Raw genomic sequence first — 23,092 nt, 5'->3', positions numbered from 1 at the left:
GTCTCCGGCTCGGGGCCGCTCCGTCCGTCTCTGGCTCCGTCTCCGCGGAACGGAGCTGCGGCGCGGGAAGGGCGTCACGCGAGGAGAACCACCGCCCCGCCCCGCGACGAGAGCAGCGGGCCTCCGGACCACGCCTCCCGCAAGGACCGGAAGTCCCGCCCCGCCGGAGGAAGGAGCGGCAGCGACGCAGCCAATCCGGAGGAAGGCATCCTCGGCCGGGCCACTGAGAGCGCGGCGCCTCCCGCCGGAAGCGGGACGGGGGCGGGGCGTCTGCCGGAAGCTACCGACCCGCGGTCGTTCCGGTTGGCGGCGGGCGGGCGGGAGGTGCGCCGGCCGCCCGAGGCGCGGGCGCCGAGCGAGGGCCGGGGCTCCGAGGGCGGCTCCGGGCCGCGGCCGAGCGGCTGACGCGCCGCGCGGCCATGGGCCCGAGCGGGCCCTGGGGAGAATGGCTCCTGGGCCTGCGGGTGCCGCCGGCCGGGGTCTTCGGCGTGGCCTTCCTCGCCCGGGTGGCCCTGGTTTTCTACGGCGTCTTCCAGGACCGGACGCTGCTCGTGCGCTACACGGACGTGGACTACCAGGTGTTCACGGACGCCGCGCGCTTCATCACGCAAGGGCGCTCCCCGTACCTGCGGGCCACCTACCGCTACACGCCGCTGCTGGGCTGGCTGCTCACGCCCAACGTCTGCCTGGGGGAGCTCTTCGGGAAGTTTCTGTTCATCAGCTGCGACCTCCTCACCGCCTTCCTGCTCTACCGCCTGCTGCTCCTCCGGGGGCTGGGCCGGCGCCGCGCCTGCGGCTACTGCCTCTTCTGGCTGCTCAACCCCCTCCCCATGGCGGTGTCCAGCCGGGGCAGCGCGGACTCGCTGGTGGCGGCGCTCGTGCTGGCGGCGCTGCACCTGCTGGCGAGGAGGCAGGTGGCGTGCGCCGCAGTGGCCTACGGCCTCGCCGTGCACATGAGGATGTACCCGGTGACCTACCTCCTTCCCATCGCCCTGCACCTGCTCCCGGAGCGCGGCGGCGGCGGCCCCCCGGGCGCCCGCCGGCCCCGCTGCCCCTTCCAGGCGCGTCTGTGCGAACTCCTCAGGAGGCTTTGCAGTCGGGCCGTGCTGCTCTTCGTGGCGGTGGCCGGGCTCACGTTCTGCGCCCTCTGCTTCGGCTTTTACAGTAAATACGGCGGGGAGTTTCTGGAGCAAGCCTACCTGTATCACCTGACGAGGCGGGACCTCCGGCACAACTTCTCTCCGTACTTCTACCTGCTGTACTTGACCGCGGAGAGCCCGTGGAGCCCCTCCCTGGGCGTCGCCGCCTTCCTGCCGCAGGTCGTGCTGCTCTTGGCCGTGTCCTTCGCCTATTACAGGGACCTCGTCTTCTGTTGTTTCCTGCACACGGCCATCTTTGTGACTTTTAACAAAGTCTGCACCTCCCAGTACTTTCTCTGGTACCTCTGCCTGCTGCCGCCTGTGATGCCGCTCGTGAGAATACCCTGGAGACGGGCTGTGCTCCTCCTAACGCTGTGGTTTATAGGGCAGGCCTTATGGCTGGCTCCTGCCTATGTTCTCGAGTTTCAGGGAAAGAACACCTTTCTGTTTATCTGGTTAGCTGGTTTGTTCTTCCTTCTTATCAACTGTTCCATCCTGATTCAAATAATTTCCCATTACAAGGAGGAACCCCCCGTGGAGAGGATCAAATGTGACTAATAGGACTCCGGTCCTCCTGCCACTTCGATTACATGCTGATTGTCCTGAATGGACCAGAAGAGAGCTTTGGGAAACTTTTTTTTTTTTTTGAGACCGAGAGAACGAGAGAGAGAGAGCACATGAGAGGGGGGAGGGTCAGAGGGAGAAGCAGACCCCCCGCTGAGCAGGGAGCCCGATGCGGGACTCGATCCCGGGACTCCAGGATCATGACCTGAGCCGAAGGCAGTCGCTCAACCAACTGAGCCACCCAGGCGCCCCTTGGGAAACATTTTTGAACATCCTGTGCGCTCTAGTGAAAATTCAGTTTGGAGCATAAAACCCTGTTCCAACGGAAATTAAGACAAATGGTTGCCTTATTTAGAAAGGGGACTCAGTGACTGAGGTACACGTCTAGGAAATCTTAAGACTCTCAGTTATCTGGGACATGATGGGAAGTAAAGGTTACCTGTTGAAAATGGAAAATCTGATGAAACTATCAGATGATAAAAGGTTTTTGTAGAAAAATAGAGGAATGTCGTTAGAGACATAAAGTCTTAAGTCGGTATTCGTATCAGTTATACTATGCTACAGTCCGAAAATGTCTTTTTAAGCCCCACTTTTTCTTTTTAAAGCTTTCCCAATAGCTGTGAAAACTCACGGAACATTCCTAAAGTACAGCTTTTAGATGTCAAGTGTTAAGTAATACCACTGTGCTTAGGTTGGGAGAGTTCATTCTGTGTTAAAAGTGGGGGCTTAGAAAAAGAGCCCAAAGAATTTAAATTGTAATCATGTTTCACGTATTTGTTTTATTACTTAGTTTTTCAGCACTTAGTCTCAGTGGTATTAGACTACCATTTGGTTTTATACAGGATTAAATTAAAATTCACCCATCTTTAAACTTGAGTCATTACATATTTCAAAATAGCCTCTTGCTTTTGATGTTTGAAGTCCACAAACCATTAGGGACATTTTAGTGTTCTCTTATACCTCTTTGTTTTTAATTTTCTGATTGCCTTAAAATATTTTTCATACAGAATTTAAGGCAATCAAGTGTAATCTGTGTTGTAAAAATGAAAACTAGTAGATTTTAAGTGATAGAAAACTAAATTGTTAGTAAGACATTTCCCAGCTTAAAAATACCCCACTTAAAAAAATTCCATGGTGGAAATGGAGACCTGTCTGGGAGGCTCTGGAAAGCCTAGAAGCATCCTAAGTAGCCATAAATCTAGACCAAGAAATTGAGGGAGAGAATGTGGAAATGAGGCTTTGATGAGCAGATCCATTTCCCTTATTACTATGATGAATATTTCTAGGGAAGAAATGCTTTCTGAGATTTAAATGAGCAACCTAAAAAAAATTTTTTTTAACATAGCCCATCTAGGCTGGGGACTCCCTAACACTCTAAAAAAATGCAGTAGTAATATAGGAGTTTGACTTTATGATTGTGGTTTTAAAAGATGAGTAGTTTATCAACATTGTTCTTTCACAGTAAAAAACAAAAACAACTTCCGAGAAGTAGACTATTTCTTACCGGTGCAGGTCAAAAAAGACTTTGAGAATAAGATGTGTATAAGCTGGTTGTAAATAAGAATGCTCTTATGGGCAGCACTTCTTTGATGGATACCTTCTGGAACCTGCCATTAGAAGGGAAGAATGGGTGGTTTTCAGGGGTTGTTGTTAGGTGCAAATAGCAGAGACCATTAATTGTTGAGGACAGTGACCTTTCTTATAGCACCTAGTCTCATGTCCCACATTAGTCTTATCTTGAGGGCTCTTTGTATGTGATTGTTCACTAGTGACCTTCTAACCATGACATTCTTATCAGTCTTGGCTTTTTTTTTTCATTCTTTTGTAATAAAGAAAGTGCCCAGGCCCAGGAGATGCAGATTACTACAAAGTGAGTGGAGCTCAGCACTCTCATTAAGGCTTGCTAGCGTGTCCCTCTTCATCTTGTATTTGTTTGAGGGGCAGTCTTGCACTTGTGCAGGAGTTCCTGTTACTCCCAAACTTTTCTTTTCAATAATTCCTCACCTTTAATAATCCCCTCCCACATCCAAATCCTCTCACCAAATTGCATCATTTCTTGGTGACTCGACCTAGCCTAGTCTAAGTGGATTTGCTGAAGCACGTTAGCCCAGCTGTGGTAGAGCAAACTATGGAAACCATGTGACCATGATTTCCAAAAGGTAAATGGTCATTGTTGGATTCCTCTTGGATTCCAGTGTATGGTGTGCAGTGTGCATTCATCCATTTGCAGTTCATGACTGCGTGTGGCACATGAGAACACAGACCGCTTAGGTTCAAATTCCAGTGCGCCACCTTGGGCGAGCTGCTTTTATCTAGACAGACTAGCTTTCTGTCTGTGAAATGGGGATGATACTGTAATCCTCAGAGAATGGTTTGTGAGGATTAAGTGAGTTAATATACGATGCTGGCACAGAACAAGCCATTCCCCATCGCCTCCCCAGCTTTACTGTCTGTTCACAAGCTTTTGAAGAAGGAGCTACTTTTGGAGTCTAGGGCTAAGCCTTTTCCCTCAGTCTTTTTTTTTTTAAGATTTTATTTGTTTATTTGAGATAGAGTGAGAGCGAGAGAGAGTGAGAGAGTACTGGGGGGGAGGGGGCAGAGGAAGAGGGAGAAGCAGGCTCTCCACTGAGCAGGGAGCCCGACATCATGACCTGAGCCGAAGGCAGACGCTTAACCGACTGAGTCACCCGGGCGCCCCCTTTTCCCCAATCTAATGGATATACGAAAAGAACCTGGGTTTATACTAAATAATTGTTTAAACTACCAGCTACTATAACTTTGTTCCTCCTAATCTTGATCTGGTTCTTTGAAAAGAGAGTAGTTACCTGTGAAAGTGTGCAGAATTTTCAGATGTCTGATTCCAGCTGGACAGCCAACTAAGCAGTGGAGGTTTGGCTCGTACCCCTGAGTTAGCACTTCATTCTCCATTGTGTTAAGGACTCATTCAAGGGTTGGCGCTCTGTCGGTGGGAGCACATGTCTTCTGCCTGTGTCAGAAGCATCAGAAGAGCATAAGCATTTTTTCAGCGCTGATTCAGGAGAACCATTCATTTAGTAAAAACAAGCATTTGTATTCTTTATCCTGAACAAAACCCAGACTAACAGAATCTTCCTATCTGCTCAGACGCATTAATTGTTTTGTCTGCTGTATGAAATGAAATGACACAGTGACTATAAAAATCATCTGGAGCATGAATATCTGAAGCCCAGTTCATTTCTCAAAGGAGAGTTTCAACCTTTGTTCTCTATTTTTAGGCAATTATGTAGAGATCCAGGTCCGTGCCAAGTCCTGTAATAGACGAGTAAGACCAGGTCCCTGCTCTTGAAGAGTGAACAGTAAAGACAGAAACGCACCCTATTAAATGCTATGTTAAGTCCCGTTAAGTTCCACAGCAGTCCCGAGATTTGTGATGCGGGCAAGTGGAGGGTATCCCTACTCCTGTTTTACGGATAAGAACACTGAGGCTCATAAACGATGACTTTCCGGGCAATGGCAAGACTAGATCTCCTCTAATCCTGCTATTTTCTATCCTATTTTATTTTGCAAGTCCTTTTTCATTCCACCTGATGACAGGTGACAGTGAAAAACTTCATTTCTTTGCCCAGTGTCGTTCATTTTAGCAGACTACCTAGCACGAGGCCCCGAGTATCTTCCATGTGCCAAGCACCGTTCTGGGTGTTGTGGATGCAGCTCTAAGGGAAGCACTCTCTTCGTGGGGCTTACATTTTCACGGGAGGCCAAGAAGAAGCAAAAACATGGCTGTGATGATTGCCGTCAAGGGAAGAAGACAGGCTAAGGAAGGTGGGAGCCGCTTTCCACGGAGTGCTTAGGGAAGGCCCCGTGAGGCGGCTTCCGGGCGGAGGCCTGGAGGAAGTGCAGACATGACCTTCTCGTGTTATCAGGGGACGAGCGAACAGCGGGGCGGAGGCCTGAGGTGGGAGCCCGCTCGGTGTGTTTAAGGTACAGCAAGAAGGTGAGTGTAACTGATTGGAGCAAGCGAGGAACAACCAGAGTCTTAACGTGCAGTTTCCAGTAGGACAACATGAATGCCAGTGGAAAAATACAATTAACAGTATTTTTACTGGCCTGTAGTACAATAACTTCAAGCTCAACATATTTTTTCTGACTTTTAAGCACAGGTGTATTTGTTAAGAAGAGGAAATGTATAATATAAACAGCTTACGTTTGAGCAGTGTTATGAAGTATTTTCACACATTATTTTGAGATTCCCAGGATTTTTTTAAAATCCCATCTTCACAGATGAGAACCCTAGATTCTCAGATCAGGACGTATGTACTTTGCCCGAGGTCCACGTTAGCATGAGACAGTAGCAGAACCCAGATCTTCTGGAGCCAAATTCACTCCTTGTGCTGCCCTTGTCGTTTAGATATGGCAAGATGACCCAACCGGACCGTAGAAGGCAGGACGTTCAGGAAAGGTTGTCTGACAGATCATTCATTCGTCCACACTTACGAGGCCGATTGTGCCCGGCCCTCAGCTGGGCTGGGGGTCCCTCAGCTGGGCTGGGGGTCCAGGGACGACCAGAGTCCTGGCCTTAAGGAGGCCGTTAGACTGAAGTGGGTCCGATACCCCAGCAGCCTACGGAAGCACACCCAGCCCTAAGCCTGCCAGTGCCTCAAGGTGAAGAAATCAAAACTTAAGACCAGCCGGTCACAAACAGCCACGTGGGCTTTCCCAAATAATGCAACAGCTTAAGCGACAGCCAACCAAACACCGTCCTTGCTGTGTGTCCGCCTCTCGGCAGGCCCCGCGCTGGAGCGAGCCTCACCACTTCCGGTCTGACGCTGCCCGGCTGGAGTTATTTTTTACTCAAGCCCCGAAAGTGTTTCACATGCCTCAGTTTATCTTTTAGCACCAAGCACTGAGATGTTTGGTGTCTTACCTGCTCTCCAATACTGGGCAGGCGCTGGGGGCTTTCTCGGAAACTTCCCCGCGTCCCATCACTCGATGATTCTACCTTTGATAATCCTTAGCTCCCCAGACCTGTTCCCATCTGGCTCTTGCCTGCACGTCCAGCCTCTCTTCACCTCACCCCACCCCACAGCCATGCCAAATTATGCCACCCCTTCACGCCTTTGCAGGCGCCGTTACTCCGGCTAGAACACTCTTCTCGTCCCCTCGCCTCTCTCCCCAGTTCGTGCTCCATTGCCGATGCCCCTCATGGAACCTTCTCTGCGGCAGCCCGTCCACACGCAGCACGGGGCGCGCTGTGCTGTACTCGGCCTTTGTGTGTCCATGCCGTCTGGATTGTGAGCTCCCCACCAACAGTGACGATTGTCCATTGATACGCTTTCCCTGGGCCTGCCCAGAACCAAGCAAAGACGGACAGGGCTAACCCGGCCTTGGGCTGCTGGGCGGGGCCGGCCACACACGCTCCCGGGTTTGCCAAACTGAGTTGTGCACCAATCTGTCAGGTGGGAGCCGGGGACTGGCCCCTCTGCACGGTGTCAGTGGTAGCAGCCGTGAAAGAGAAAAGGAGCAGTTCCTGGGTGCCTGTCATTTCTAAATGCCATCGGGATCCACCTAATTTTCTAGGCTGGAATCTTATAATCACCTCTGTTCCTTCTTCTTCACTTGCTACCCGTCTCCCCATCTAATCAGTCACTAGCTCCTGTCAGTTCTACATCCTGATGTCCCCGAGCCTCCTGGCATCTCGCCGCCTCGTTGCGGATTCTACAGCTCAGGCCCTCATTAGTGCTCGTCTGGAATCAATGGCTCCTGACTGGTCTTGCTCCCCAGCTCTTCCGCCCTGCATTCCTCCTCTCCTTTGTCGTCCCACTGCTGCCGGGGTTGGCTTGCTGGAGCAGGTCTGATCCTGTCCCCGTCCTGAGAGCAGCACCCTGGGGGACCCCGCCTGACCTGCCAGAGAGAGTCCAAGCCTCTTCGCTTCCTCCACCTTGCACCAGCTTCTCCCACTCGCCCTCCCTCTCGCCCACAGGATAACACGGTTTCCCAGATTCCCGCGCCATTGGCCTTGGCCCTGCTGTTTCTAAGCCTGTGTGGTTCTCCCATTTTTCAAGACCCAACTCAGGGGCCCCTTCCTCTATTAGGAAGCAGGTACAGCGAGTTCATGGAGAGAGGTTAACTATAAGGAAAAAAAAAGAAAAAGAGGGCCAGAGTTACAAGATTTGTAAGTATTCTCTGCTAATGCACGTGGTCTCTTCCAGTGGCTGGTGCGTTTGTCTCTGTGAGTCTCTTTGCTCCTGGAGGACAAGAATTGTGTGTTGTGTTTATATCCTTTGCACACAGCCTAAGTACTCAGTAAATATTTGTGAAGTAAATGAGGCTGCAGTTGGGAGGGAACGAATGTTTGTTGAGACCCTGTTGTGAACCTATGTGCTTTTCACATATTTCATCCCCAAAACAACTTTCTGAGAGAAATATTCTTTGCTGACAAGAAAACAGGCTCAAATCAATAGTGGGTGTTCTCAAGGTCAGAGGCGTGCAAGGGATGGAGTGAGAGTTGGAACCTAAGTCTCTCCGGCTAAAACTTTCCTCAATTGACCGGTTCTTAGCCAGGGGCGGTCTTGTCCCCAACTTGGGGCACATGTTTAGTTGTTACTGGTGGGAGGGCTCACTGACGTCCAGTGGGCAGAGGCCAGGGGCGCTGCGGAACAGCCCCCCCGCCCAGGACGGCCCCCATGACAAAGACGCATCTGACCCCAAACGTCAGCGGTGCCCAGATGGAGAAAGCCCGCCCCAGACTTTCTTGACTCCATTGGAAAGCAAGTAGCCAACCAAAACGAGGACATCAGGACACTGACTGGGCTGAAGAGAAGCCTTGGGGCTCGGGGGCGATCCTGAGCCTCGGGCCCCGGTGGGCATGAGGGCTCCCTGCCCAGCCCTGACTGGCCCCTGATGCTGCTTTCTCTATTGCCTCCACACCGTCTTTCTTCTTTCCATCTTCTCTTCACTTTTTCTTTCCCTCGGCACCTCCAGTTAACTTGGAGAAGGCGCCCACACCCCTCCTGCGCTTTCGGAACCCTTTCCTAACCAGAAGGTAGAGTCAGTATATAAGAAGCTGCAGGTTTCAAACTGACAATATCCCTCGAACCTGGGAACAAGGCCAGAAATGTCAGCTTCTGAAACTGACAACAAAAAGCGGGTGAGATTAATCACTGTGATAATCTTCCCAGGAAAGAACCCACCTAAGAAATTCTGGCCAAGTCTGCTGCTGATAAGGCTTGGCAGTTTCCTAATCTCCGTCAGGGTCCAAGAATGCCTCCCCTCGAAGGGAAGCACTTAAAACCCACTTATGTGAGATCCACTGTAATCTAGGAAATTTTGAAATGTTTGTCCCGGGGAAGTGGCCTAACGGGGAAGCTTTTGATGACACGTAAGGGTGACTGCCTGTAATTGTTAAGGATGTGTGCATACATGTGTGTGTGTGTGTGTGTGTGTGTGTATAAGCTCTAGGAGGAAGGAACCAGCTTTACTTCCTCGGTAGCTCTGGAAGCGAAGCCAGAGAGCGTGGGAATTAATGGTGGCGCATGTGCATAGCGGCAGAGGGTGGGCAGAGGGTGTGCATAGGGGCAGAGGGTAGTCCTGTTCCTAGCGAAGTGATCCTTCACCAGGAAGCCGAGAACTGCTGTTGCATGCAAAATTGTGTGTGTGTGCATGCCCATTTTTTGGTGGAAAATGTCTGTAGCCTTCATCAAAGGGGCCCCTGAGCTCCAAAGAGTGGCCCTGGTGATGTGGGCCGAAGTGTGGGCCCTGGCCCACAGCTCCTGGGCCAATGAGATAGGAAGAAGAGAACGCAGGGAAGACAAGGGAGGTGAGTTCCTGCCCGGAGAGAGAGGCTTCTCTTCAGCGTTCAGATTTACTGATGTGCACGCATGAGGCCCCTTCGTGTGTGTGTGTACAAGCTTACAGTGGGGAGACAAGCTGTAAGCAAACATCAGGCAGGACAGAGTCCAGCCTCAAGGAAGCTGGAGAAAAGTTACACAGGGTCATGGGAGTGCCGGGAGAGAAAGAGGGAGAGAGGCAGAGAGAGAGAGTGTAAATCGCTCTGTGCCAACATGGATGCTGACTTTAGGTCCCCAGGGGCCTGGGGAGTAAGAGAAGGGCCCTGCAAGGCTTTCTAGGAAGCAGACGAGGCAGGTAGATGGAGTCCTTTGGTTGTTTTCCTAGAAGATCCTTTCAGCTATCAGTTACAGAAACCGACTTTAGCTAGGAGGCTTATTCCGACAAATACTGGGACATTCATAAACTCCAAGGAAGAAGCTGAGTGAGGAAGTCTGCAGGGCAAGTAATGGGGCAGCTGGGGGACTTCCCGAGTGACCTCCAGTTCCTGGATCTTTGTGTCTGGGTTTTAGAGCTCCAGGAAGGAAGTTGACTGTGGGGACGGGTCCCAGAGAAGAGGAGACCATCATGGTTGGCTGCAGCCATGACCGCTGTTGGCTCGGAGCAGGTGTCCTCTCTTGAAAAGAGTGGGAGACCCGTAGCCAAGTCTTCCAACAGCTGGTCACGCAGTGCATGCCTTCGATGCATATTCTTAATTCCTTACTGTTTGAAAATCTAATTAATAGGAATGGGGTGAAAGTGGGGCGGGAGAAGTTTCACCCAAAGGAAACAAAAGTGCAGGATGAACTTGGAGTCCCCGAAATAGAAAGAAGGCCCATGCGGCTAAGAAGAATTTGCAGGACTGGGGAGTGGAGGAAGGGCCTCCATAGACCTCATGGACCACGGTGAGAAGTTAAGGGGTTTCCCATGTGCCATAGAAAACCGTTGGAGGGATTCTGGCACATAACTTACGTTAAATAAAATCCCTCTGCCAACCCCGTGGAGAACGTGTTCTAGAAAGATCCATCTGGAGGTTACTGCAGTCTTGCAGATGAGAGGCGATGGTGGCCAGGGTCAGGGAGTCGGCCGCCAGACTCCAGATGTGGGCTCGCCTGGGAGGGTGCCTCCCACCTGCGGGAGTCTGGCTGGACAGCAACGGGCAGAGGGGAGAGGAAGCAGTCAGTCAGGTCAGAGAAATGCCATTTTGTTTTTAAAGCGTGGGCTCTTCATTTGTAGCTTCGACATGTACCACTTAGTTTATTTTGGACCCTTGCATTTTTATTTATGAATCCACCCTCAGATTCATCTAGGAACTATCACCCTTCCCAGCTCCACACTTTTCCTTGCCTAAATCATTGGCAGAACCTCTCTAGCTTCTCCGTGTATTTGAGGGTCTGGCAGGAATTCCCTGTTAACTGGGCCTGGAAGGAAGACCAAATCTGCCAATAAATCTCTCCCTGGGCCTGTAAATATTTGTATAAGGTCCATTAACTGTATTAAGTTGCCATGGATAAACCAGGCACTGACAGGCAATTCTCATAAGCCACATGCAGAAAACCCACTTTGTGGATTATTTGCAATAAAATTTTAATTTTTCAGAGTGTTTTATTAAAGCCTGCCTAAGCTGTCTTCCGGCACTTTGCATATTTCTGGAGCGGCTCTCTTTACCCGTGTTTAGCATATGACTTGACTTTAAAAGCCGCCCAAGCAAAACATAAGTAGACAGGTAAGCCTGCTGATTATATAGAGTATGTATATTTATACACACACAGCAAACTAAACCATACGAACAATGTCTAGCTCCTCTTAACACGACTAAGTATAATAATCAATGAGCCTACCTGAGGACCCCAACCTTTTTTCTTTTAATTTAAAATAAAGTATTCCTCTTTTTTTAAAAAATCAAAACAGTATGTCCCTTATAGACAAACAGAATGTTAAAAAGGAAATTTGGAACACAATAATTCTAAGTGCACCGTTCAGAGGTAACCACTTAGGGAGTATCCTTTCTTATGTCTCTATAGACTGTGTAGTTTCAAATGGCACTAATTTAAAGTTAAACTTAACTTTGTTTGTTTTAATTTAAAATAAATTTAATTAAAAATAAGCTTTAGGGGGCACCTGGGTGGCTCAGTCAGTTAAGCGTCCCACTCTTGATCTCAGCTCAGGTCTTGATCTCAGGGTCATGAGTTCAAGCCCCTTATTAGGCTCCATGCTGGGTGTGGAGCCTACTTTAAAAATAAATAAATAAACTTAAAAAAAAAAAAACCCTTAGCAACGTATTGTATCTTTCAATAATAAATACTTTTCGGGGCGCCTCACTGGTTGGGTTGGTGGAGAGTCCAACTCTTGATCTCGGGGTCGTGGGTTCGAGCCCTAGGTTGGGTGTAGAGATTACTTAAAAAAATAAAATCTTTAAAAAAAATAAATACTTTTCAAGACTTTTTCAGACTAAAAATGCCAGGAGTTTTGCAGTGTGAATGTAGGTGCTTGTTACTGATTTGTAAGACCAGTCTCTCTATCTAAGGGATATCAATCCTATGTGTTTTAAATATTTTTCCTAGTCTGCCAATGACCTTCTATTTTTTGACCCAAAATGGTTAAAAAGTATATATAATCAAGGTCAGTCTTCTCCTTTTCTGATTTTTGTATTTGTTGTTATTTGTAGAAAGGCTTCCCCACCCCAAGATCATATAAATATTTAACTATCTATTTTTTCCAGTGCTTGTTTAGTTTCATTTTTTACATTTAAATCTTTCTTCTGTGGACTTTATTTGGTGTCATGTAAGAGAAAGTAGTTTAATTCAATTTATTTCAAATGACTAGCGACTCAAAAATTAATCAATTTTTTCTCCAAAATGTATTTTATTTTTTTAATTTAAACTCAATTAATTAACATATAATGTATAATTAGTTTCAGAGGTAGAGTTTAGTGATTTATCAGTCTTATGATGTGCTCATGACATCACGTGCCCTCCTTAATGCCCATCATCCAGTTACCCGCATCCCCCCACCCCTCCCCTCCAGCAACCCTCAGTTTGTTTCCTATGATTTAGAGTCTCTTGTGGTTTGTCTCCCTCTCTGATTTCGTCTTGTTTTATTTTTCCCTCCCTTCCCCTATGATCCTCTGTTTTGTTTTTTAAATTCCACATATGGGTGAGATCATATGATAACTGTCTTTCTCTGATTGAAAAATTAATCAATTTTTGTCCTGTTTTACATTTGCTTCCATTGTATTTTCAGCTGGGTTATACAGGAAAGTGCTGATCAGAAGTTGCCCCCTGGACACATTTAGTCCGTGGTCATATCTAGCCTATGGACACATTTAGTCCAGACAATTTTTGAATTACTTATGCGCATATAGAAATTAGGAATTTCGGGGCGCCTGGGTGGCTCAGATGGTTGAGCGTCTGCCTTCGGCTCAGGTCATGATCCCAGGGTCCTGGGATCGAGTCCCACATCGGGCTCCCAGCTCAGCGGGGAGCCTGCTTCTCCCTCTGACCCTCTCCCCTCTCATGCTGTTTCTCTAAAAAAAAAAAAAAAGAAAGAAAGAAAAAAAAGAAATTAGGAATTTTGATACAGAAAGCTGGTTTTACAAGTTCTCTTGAACAATCAGAATAACAAATCTGGGCTCACTTTCCCCCTTGCACGAAATGTGTATCTACTGCCTCGGATCGTCACAGAAGCTCCGTTCGCTTTGTCCGCTGGAAGGCGTTTGAGGGCATGATCACTACCATGTATGTTTATTTTGCAACTGAACATACTCAACTGAACATACTACAAGAGCTCTTTAGTACCAATCACGTTTCAGTTAATTTTCTTGATTTTTTAGGGTAATTATGCAAAAAATTATAATTTTGCCTTCTCTTCCAATATGTATATTTCCTAATTATTTATTTCTTACCTTATTACACTTGTTTAAAACTTCTTAATAATTTCAAATAATGGTCATGATAGCAGACGTCTTTATATTGCACCAGATTTTAATAGGAATGCCCCTAGCGTTTGATGTTTAAGTTTGAATTAAATGGTGTTCATTCTGTCCAGGATGTATACTTTTGTGGGTCACTGATGTTCTCATTCCTTATTAAAATTAATAAAATATGTTCAATTTGATCAAATGAATTGCCAGTGTGTGCTGAGACTTTTCTCCAAATTTAATACATTATAATAAGAGATTTTCTAATGCTGAAGCGTGTGTGCTTTTTTATTACAAACGCTCACAGTGACTGACACGATGAGCCCTAATATACACCTCTCACTCTAATTGTCTATTTAAAAAACACACAAGAACTTTGCATCTATTTTCATGAACGAGATTCGTCTATTGTAGTCTTCCTCTCTTTCTCTTTGGCACTCTGTCAGGTTGTTTCTTGAAATCCGCTGCGGGTGGTATTCCTTCTGCTGCCCAGGCTTCGTCAGCTTTTATGTCAGCTGATACGTTTTTTAAACCTGCGAGAAGTTAATTTTTCATTTATATGTTTCCTTTGTTTACTGCTTGTGATGTCTAATTTTTTTTAAATTTTTTATTTTTTTAAGATTTTATTTGTTTATTTGAGAGAGAGAGGGAGTGAGTGAACAGGAGCAGGTGAGGGGCAGAGGGAGAAGCCGACTCTCTGCCGAGCAGGGAGCCCGATGCGGGGCTTGATCCTGGGACTCTGGGATCATGACCTGAGTCGAAGGCAGATGCTTAACCAACTGAGCCCCCAGGAGCCCTGCAAGTTCCTTCCAATGGCATCCCCGCTACCCCTCCCTCAGATGAACCCACTCTCCCGAATTCGAGTTAGTGTGTCCTCGCTTTTTGCCTCCGGTCTCCCCTCTTAGCTACGCATCCTGAAACACGGTGGTGTCCTGCCTTGAGGTGTCTGACCCCGCGTGTGTGGAATCACACTGCAGTTTCGGGGCACCCCTTGTGCCCCGCGTGGTGTGTGTGCGGCTCACCCCCGCTCGTGATCTCTGCCCTGTCATTTTCCAGTCCACAAACTTACTATCTGCTCTGCTATTGAATGACATTTTTGCATTTGAGGTGGCAAAGGAGAAACCTGCTCCTTCTCAGGATCAATAGTCTGTTCGTTTTGTTTTCTACCTGGATGGCTACAGGACTTCTTTTTCTTTATCTTTGACATTCAATCTTTGCTAGAATCTCTCCGGATTAAACTTATTTTATGGAATTTGCCTGGCACTTCTCATCTCGGCCCCTTTACTTCTCTATCTGGTGATTTTTTCTGCAGGTTCTAATCCTTGCTGGGGAAGATCTGTTTGTCCAGCCAGAGGATGACGGATGTTCTGTTAGAGATGATGTGTTCCATTGAATCTTTTAGTCTCGGCAAAGGAAACAAGTTTCTGTTTTCCTGACTTCCATGGCCTTACAAACGTCATGGTCTGTGAGGGCAAGAGGGGGTGGCCACGGGCAGGCAGTCCCGCCCCCGGCCGCAGGGCTCCCGTGTGGCAGCGCCCTCCACGCCCTAGAGGCTTCGAGGCTCACTCGGGCCTGGTTGGGGTCACACTGAGGCCTGGAGGGCCTTCTCGTCTGTGTCACGGGTCATTTCATCTTGCGAAGGGAGAGTGTTAAACGCACCCACTCGGACGGTCGTGTTGGACAGGAAACACGGCCCATGTCCCCCGCGCTGACTTCTACACTGACTCGTGGACCTTCGGGGTGTTGGTGAGGCCTCTCAGAGCCGGTGTGGAGGGCAGGGGTGGGCAGGCAGCTTTGTTTTCCGACCCACACCCTGAGAAAGTCAGAGCCTATTCAGCGGGTTAGGGGGAGCCCGTCTGAAGGTGGCCTGGGGTTTGCAGACACCCGGGAGGGAAGCGTTTGTTCCCCAGTTGAATTAGACGTCTTTCCTCTTGGTTCCTGGACAACACACGGGAGGCTGACCGTCTGCCAAGGATATTGCGGGCGGGGGGTCGGACGGTGTCCTTCATATCCTTGCCGTCCAGAAATGCTGTTGCTGGTGTTTTGTTTGGCTGCTAAGGGGAGTCCATCTCTCCAATCCTGGAGTCCTGATGTTCAGTGCCGGCTCGTTCCATGTCACCGATGGTTTTGTCATTGGGCTTTGAAGGATAGGGCGGTCTTGTGATCACAGAGATGTTTTTATTGTCTTAGGGCCTAACAGATCAGAGATGCCTTCCCTTCGGGGGCCCTCCAGTCACAGCCCCCTTTATGGGCCTGAAGTCCCCCTAACACCCGTTGTGCTGTGATGACTTCCCCTTCGGCCTGGGAAACGCACGGGGGGGGGGGGGGAGCACACCGTGGCTTTGTTCAATGTTCCTAAGTACAGTGCCTTAAAATTTATATGCACCTTTCCAAGAGAAGATAAATCATACATATTACAACAAGGGGTGAAAGCACAGTGATCACAACGTTTCTGAGGGAAGGGTTCTTTGTTTCCCGCTCACTGCATAAAGTGTCTAGCAGAACAGGCCTGTCTGTTCAGCTCGTCTCAGATGTTGAGTTACGATCCGGAGTCTCCAGCTTGCAGCTCCCGCTACCGCGAAGATGATTCAAGGGTGAGAACCCTTCCCCGTTGTGTCTGTGGGGCTTGGCAGGAAGGGCAGGGCATCTCCAGCCAAGATCTGGAAACCACACATATGGCCATCAATTCTTGGATGGAAAAAAAGGGGAGAGTAAAATAATTCTTTGATTCTTTCATGCCTGTCGGAGTCTCGAGACGCTCTTGTCTTTGACTTTAGTACCAGGCAGGTGGGCCCAACCTGAGAAGGATTAGATAAACCTCCTTTCTCTCATCTAAAAGAGGATTAGATTAGATAAATCTAATCTTACCAAATTTAGATGGGCACAGGATGCCAAGACACAGAGACCGGCCAAAAGGACTTGAACTGTCTCTTTTTAAATGTTTTTTTCTTACTGGACACAGTGCTAAGCAATATTCAGGCACTGCCCATACCACCTCCAGCTCTGTGTAGAAGGTGGGATTCTTCAACTGTCCAATAGTCCTGGAGCCCAGAGCTGGGTGCCCGTTGCCCACAGCAGAGCCTCGGAGAGTAAGCGGTGGGCCATGGGTGCAGACGGGGCTGGTCTGACCCCCGTGTATGCTTTCCCAGGGGCAGAAATTCTGGACCAGCCCCGTCAGCCAATGGTAACTTCCTTTGTTATTTAATGACTCCATGCCTCAGTTTCCTCCTCTGTAAAATGGAGATAAAAATAGACTGTCCTTTCCAGGGATGTTGTGAGAATTAAATGAGTTAATAATGGAACAGTTTCTGGGCCAGAGTAAGTACTTAATCAATACTAATTATTCATGATATTATTATTAGCTTATTTGGATCACTGAAGAGTAAATTTCTCCCTATACTTTTTTTTTTTTAGAGAATATGAGTGCAAGGGGGAAGGGGCTGGGAGGGGCAGAGGGAGAGGGAGAGAGAGAATCCCAGAGCAGGCTCCATTCCCAGCGCGGAGCCCAATGTGCGGCTTGATCTTACAACCTTGAGATCATGACCTGAGCCAAAATCAAGTGTCTGATGCTTAATTGACTGAGCCACCAAGGCACCCCTCTCCCTATACTTTAATAGAAATGTTTAAATATTAAACAACTTGAATTCTGAATGAAGATGAGTGGGAAATTCATCGAATAGGAAATTCAAAGATATCTTAGGTGTCTTCCCTTGTTGTAGATATATAGTCTATTTTCTGGATTGGGACGCCTAGAGCCTTATATACTTTGCTTAAGAACGATAGATAATGCTCACAAAGTCTCTTAATCCCATGGGCTTCCCATGAGAAGGACACAGGTACATAGTGACAGTGAATCTCAGCTCCATGACGGGTTCTTCCCAAGAGACTCCTGAAACACTCATTTTGTAGTGGGGATGACTTCCAGCAAGACTGACTATAAAAAGGATTTCATTTCCCATTGACTTGTATTATAAAATCAGAGATACGATCACATCGAAAAAAATACCCCAACTGCTTTGGCAAAAATGCTTTACTAAGGAAGGAGTAGCTGATGTGCTTGTTTTATTCCACAATGAAACTGTAAGCTCTTTAAGAGAAGGGACTCCTATTTGTAGCTCATAGAGAATTAGTACAGGACCTTCGAATGTGGTAGGCACAGGAAATGTTGTTGACGTGAATTGGCCAGGTTTTTATAGCAGAAAGAGAATTTTTGGAAACTTAAAAAAGAGCTGTGAAATTCTTTTTGAAATCAGAATATTATTTTAAAAATTAGTATATAAAGAGACAAAAGAGAAGTACCTAGATCAGAGGGAAGGAGAGGAGCCTGTCTTGGCCATGCCTCTCTGACGCGGCCCTGGGGTGTCTTTAGGGGTACAAGGATATAGCCTCTGAGATGCTTTAGGGGTACAAGGATATAGCCTCTGAGATGCTGTGATCCCCATCCCCTGTGATTCAAGATGAGGCTCCTTTGGCTAGGGCACCAAGTGACCCAACTCAGCTTATGCTGGCAAAGGGAGGACCAGAACTTGGGCTTGTAACTGTTCTGGAAGACTCCAAGATCTCCCCTTTGCTTTCTCTGTATGACAGGAATTTCTCCTATTTTGATTTACTCGGGAGACTTGTAGGATCACCCTTAACTGGCTCATTTCCTAGAAAAGGAAATTGACTGCAATACCAACATTGACCAGTAGATGTCACTATGTGCTACGTTATTGTGCAGCCGGTGTTCCACCTGACTCTACTTGAATTTTAGAACTGTGGGTCTGCAGACTCCTGGGAGACCCTGGATCTCTTGTGGGTGGGGCTGGGGGGTGGAGAGCGCGGGAGAGCTATGAGAATTTTCAAAATTGTGTTTTAATCATGATGAGAAATTTTAAGGAGTTATTTAACCAGGTATAATGGCAAAACTCTTGGTTTTAATTCATTTTCATCGAAGAAAACAGGTGTCTCTTAAACTGAACTAACTCCTGGGATGAGAAGTGGAGTTAGTGGGGCTCAGGGTGGTCCCCACATTCTCTGCCATCAGCAGAGTCCCCCTTCTTTGCTTCACAGAGAAGGCTTTACATGATACAGAGTGTGGGACAGAACCGGGTTTGAACTCAGGCTCTGTGGCTGGCCGGGTGGTCTGGGGGACTTCGCGCTCAGGTAGCTTTGGATTCTTCAACTGCAACGCAAGGACACTGACTCCACGGTGCTGTGAGGGCGAGGTGAGCCAACACGTGAAGTGAAAACACAAAGACCGACTGTCATTAAATTAGCTAGGATTATTTCACTCGCTGCAGGCGTTTTGACATTTGGTCCTAGCCAAAAGGCCGAGAAGCGACAGGTGTTTTTAGAGCTAAGATGGTTTGAAAACTACTGAAGAGTCCAAGCTTTCATTCCAAAATGTGGCCACTGGGGCGTGAGAGGTCTGGTTGGGTTCTCTGATTAAGTGTCACAGTTCCATAACAATACAATGATTTATGCAAAACAAGACATGTTCCTGCTAATCTTTTACAGGTGTGGCCCTCCCCGTGGGGGGAGACGGGATATGTCACCGTCTGAATTTGTAAAACTAATGAAACACAAAACAATCCTTCACCTGATGATTTACCTGCCCAACTGTTCAGTTTGTTTTTAAATTTTATCTTTATTCGTTCTGTTTTCACAAGTAATCCACAACAAGTTTGCAAAATTTCAACAAGCCGTGGCCCGGTTGAGGCCGTGAGAACCTCGCCCCTGCCTCCCACCACACTCCCATGGGCGGAGGGGGGACCAAGGAGAGGCCAGAGGGTGAGTGCAGCCCTGTGCCCTCAGCGAACCAAAACCATCGCCTAATCCTAGGCCCCTGATGTGATGGTGTTGCCCCCAGGAAGGAGTGGGCCCACCCCCACCGTGCATCCTCACATGATTCCTTCAGTTCATAGACAGCCTACCTACCCACCCCTGTTTCCCCTCCACAGCCAAGGTCACTGGGCCCCAGGCTCGCTGTGGATGGGTTTCTGCCTCCCCACCTGCTGCTCCTGTCTCTGGGGTAAGCTGAGAGCCAAGCCCGAAATCCCTGTGGGCAGAGGCTCCCTAACCCACCAGGAACCCCTCAAGTTCCCAGGGATGGAAGTTGCCTCCCTTGGCAACTGCCCAGTGCCGTTGCTGCTCAGAATCTCCGCGGCATCCCCTGCCCGGGGAGCCCCCCAGAGTTATCTCCAGGTCCACCTTCTCTCCCTTCCTGGAAGGAAGCCCTGGAAGACCCCGGGCCATGATCTGCATCTTAGAACCATAAAGACCGGGGTCGAGGGGCACTACAGCCCTGATTCCCAGCCGGGCTGCTGCAGCCTCCAACCCCATAGTGAGCGGGCCCCAGAGGCCTGGCTGTTCCAGATCCTTCTCATGCCCCCTGTGGCTCTGGGGCACCTTGCAGACCCAGTCCACACAGGGCTAGCTCCCCGCGAGGGTCTCTCTCCAGCAGTTTCCCGGGCTTCTCCTGACCCCCTGGATTGAGGCTATAAAGAAATCCTGGAGACCTCATCAGTTTATCAGGGACAAGAGGATACGAGGGGTCGTTGTAGATGGTCAGTCAATACCCATTAGCTGCTCAGAGACTGCCCAAGCACCTCTCAAACTGTAGTGTGGGTTAGATTGGCTGGGGGTGCTTTACCCCCATAGCTCTGCCCCCAAAGACTCTGACTCAGCAGGGCGAGGACTGTGCATTTTCAGCAAGTACCCCAGGAGACTCTGACTCTGTGGCTCTGGGATGCCCCATGCCAGAGCTGCTCTGAGAGGCTGGGGAGCCCCTGCTGTTTGGGAAGGTGGGTGGGTGGCTCCCAGGCCCGGGGCTGGGGGGTGGTGGGCATGGGGTCTGGGAGGAGCTAGCCTTCCCGGGCAGCTTCTTGGGCTCCCCTCCAGCGTCACTGCCTTCTCAGCCCGGGGCCAAGTGGAAGATTCTTGGCTTAATAGAGAGAAGCTCAGGCTCTCCAACTGAGAGGCAGAGAGTCATTTATATTAAATTACATTAAATTCATCACTTCCCGGCTGCCTTGAACTGAGGCCCTTTCCTTCCTCTTATATTGTACCTCTTCAGAGCAGTGAAAGCTTCCTGTATTAGTCGAGGTTCTCCAAAGAAACAGGACAATCGGAGATACACAGATATATGCAGAGATTTATTATAAGATTTGGCTCGTGTGATCATGGAGGCCAAGAAGTCCCCCAGTCTGCTGTCTGCATGCTGGAGAGCCGGGAGGGTGTCGTTCAATCCCTGTCTGAAGGCCGGGAGCGCTATCCAGAGCCGCGCACCCCGGCCGCCTGGTCCTTCTGCCTCCGGGGAAGGGAGCAAGGTTTCCATCATCATCGTTTATGAATTGAATACTTCCATGCAGAATGTATTGAATATAAAAATAGCACCTGACCCTGAGTTTTTCACAATCTTTTCTCAGCCAGGCAGTGCAGGCGCTGAGGCTGATGGGTCAGATTCACGCGCCCTTGGATTAGTTTCCAGTTGGCACTCACCCCGCTAATGATGCTCTACTGCACCCAGAAGCGGGCACCTCTTCCCCCAGCAGCGGCATGCTCTCCACACTCCTGCTGTTTCTTCTCTGTGGTGGGAGTCTGAGGTCACCCATCAATCCCGATCCCCAAGGCCTCAGCTCTCTCGCCCGGAGGCCGGGGCTGCCCAGCGAGTGCTCTTACACCCCTGTGCTCTCCTCCTCGAGGGCGTCCGGTAGTGTGGGGGCTCCCTGGCTCCCAGACCTGGGCTTGAGTGCTATTTACTCCACCTCAACAGGACTCACGTCAATTCAACCGAGTCTTAGTATAGTCTCTCCTGCTAATTAACCACACTTTCATCTCGCATGTATTCTCTTCTAAGTTCACAATACATTAACGACATCTGCAAAGACCCTATTTCTGAATAAGGATGCATTCTGAGGTTCTGGGTTGACATAGGTTTTGGGGGACGCTATTCCACGCACCGTGCCCTCCCACCACAGTCTGTACGTCATCCACATACATACCTGATCTCAGCCTGTCTATTGTCCCTTATATACTTTATCAAGACAAATGGCTGATATAAATATTTTTTGAAAACTAAACATCAAGATTGATAGATTTTATCAAATTTTATCTTAAAATTCATGGGCCATGAATCTGGCCAAATGTCTACAAGTTTGATTGAACACTGCTGGAAGACAACCCGCAGTATAAATCCAAAAAGTAGGTGGCATAAATCCAGGAGAGTCTTCGTCCACATTTTGAGCCTAAGAATCAATGTTGCACATTAGTTAATAGTTCCTTTTTATTCATCTTTGCCTGTGCACATCTTTGAAATGCATACTTTATACTATTTAGGTGTTTATAAACTATTCTTCCTTAAGTGTATTGCTGAGTGTCGGGGGTGGGGGGCCGGGTGGTGTAAAGGAACCTAAGAATAAGTGAAAGGTATTTACATTTGAGAGGTAAAACTGTAACAAAAGAATTTTTTGTTGGTACATTTGATTACTTGAAAATACAAGGTTCATACATAGAAAATTAATATATACTCGTTGCAAAAGACTTGGAAAACCATATCAACAGGAAGAGAAAAGAAAATGCTCTTGTACTCCCAACCATCAGGAGTAACCACTGTTAATACTTGGGGTATGCAAGTGTAAAGGAAAGAGATCCATGTTGACACACATGCATTCACAGGATGGCAGCTTCTTCTGCCTTTACGAGGACAATAGAATTCATCTCAAGGAAGATCTATTTTAATTTAGAGACATTCCTAACGTGTGTATGCGGTGTGAATGGTGGGCACCTCCCACCTCTCCTCCCTTCCAGGGAGTGGAAAGAAGAGGCGATGCTGAAAGAGTAATGAATGGCAAGTTTGAGCTGGCAGCTGAAGAGATGGGGACGCCCGAGGGCCTGGGGTGCAGAGCGACAGGGAACAGGGGGCCTGCGGGGGAAAGCTCTGCCAGCATAGAAAACGGTAGAACCTCCAGAGGAGCACGGCCTCTCCATCGCGGGCAATGTTTGTTGTTCAACGGGAAGTGGTTTCCTGCCCTGGGCCGTAATGTCTGCCATGACTCAATATTTCAGTAAAAGTGTGCTATTAACAACACCCTTGGGTTGTGTTGCTTTGGTTGAAACGAAGCATGGAATAAAGTAGAGAGGCAAGAGAGCAAAGGAGCAGGGGCACAGAGGCCAGGCGAGGACACTGTGGGTAACCAGAATATACTGGGCATGTAGAATTTTGTGTCATTTTTGTGTTTAGCAAAAAATGTATCAACAGCATAGCCTCACATCACTGATAGTCTTCCACATCCCCATGGTCCCCAGCCTGATAGTCACAGCACTTTTCAAATACTAGCATTTCTGGTGGGACAGTTGAAGGGATGACAAGACTCAGGACAATATTAAACGAGTTAGCAATAATTACAGTCCAGGTGCAAATGTGGTGGAAGAGTGTCTATGGTTTCTCTCCCCCGGAGTCTAGATAGAGACCCTGTGGCTAGATACACATGTGACGCTGTAATGAGCATCTCTGTACCTGCTGGTTGCCCACATCCCTAATTATTTCCTTTAAAACCCCAGACGTGGAGTTATAAGGGTCCGAGGAGCATTTCAGAATGTGGACTAGCATTATCAATTGTCTTTCCCAAAAGTGGTATCAATGTTACTTCAACCATCCAATTATCCTTCCCAAGACTGGGTGATA

General features: G+C 48.4%; 1 protein-coding gene across 1 annotated transcript; it reads left to right on the top strand.

The window, feature by feature from the left end:
• The first annotated feature begins 349 nt into the window (after positions 1 to 349).
• On the top strand, positions 350 to 3,188 carry PIGM (phosphatidylinositol glycan anchor biosynthesis class M). The gene has a single exon (XM_035009920.1). The coding sequence runs from the start codon at positions 420 to 422 to the stop codon at positions 1,695 to 1,697; it is 1,278 nt and encodes a 425-aa protein (XP_034865811.1). The 5' UTR covers positions 350 to 419; the 3' UTR covers positions 1,698 to 3,188.
• Positions 3,189 to 23,092: the final 19,904 nt, after the last annotated feature.

This window comes from Mirounga leonina, unplaced genomic scaffold (genome assembly GCF_011800145.1).
Source record: "Mirounga leonina isolate KUSES-001 unplaced genomic scaffold, KU_Mleo_1.0 Mir_154, whole genome shotgun sequence".
Taxonomy (NCBI): Eukaryota; Metazoa; Chordata; class Mammalia; order Carnivora; family Phocidae; genus Mirounga; species Mirounga leonina.
This window is presented reverse-complemented; position numbering and strand designations above follow the sequence as displayed.

What these genes read in the sequence shown, in the direction of transcription:
- PIGM (XM_035009920.1), top strand. Translation starts at nt 420, where the DNA reads ATGGGCCCGAGCGGGCCCTGGGGAGAATGGCTCCTGGGCCTGCGGGTG.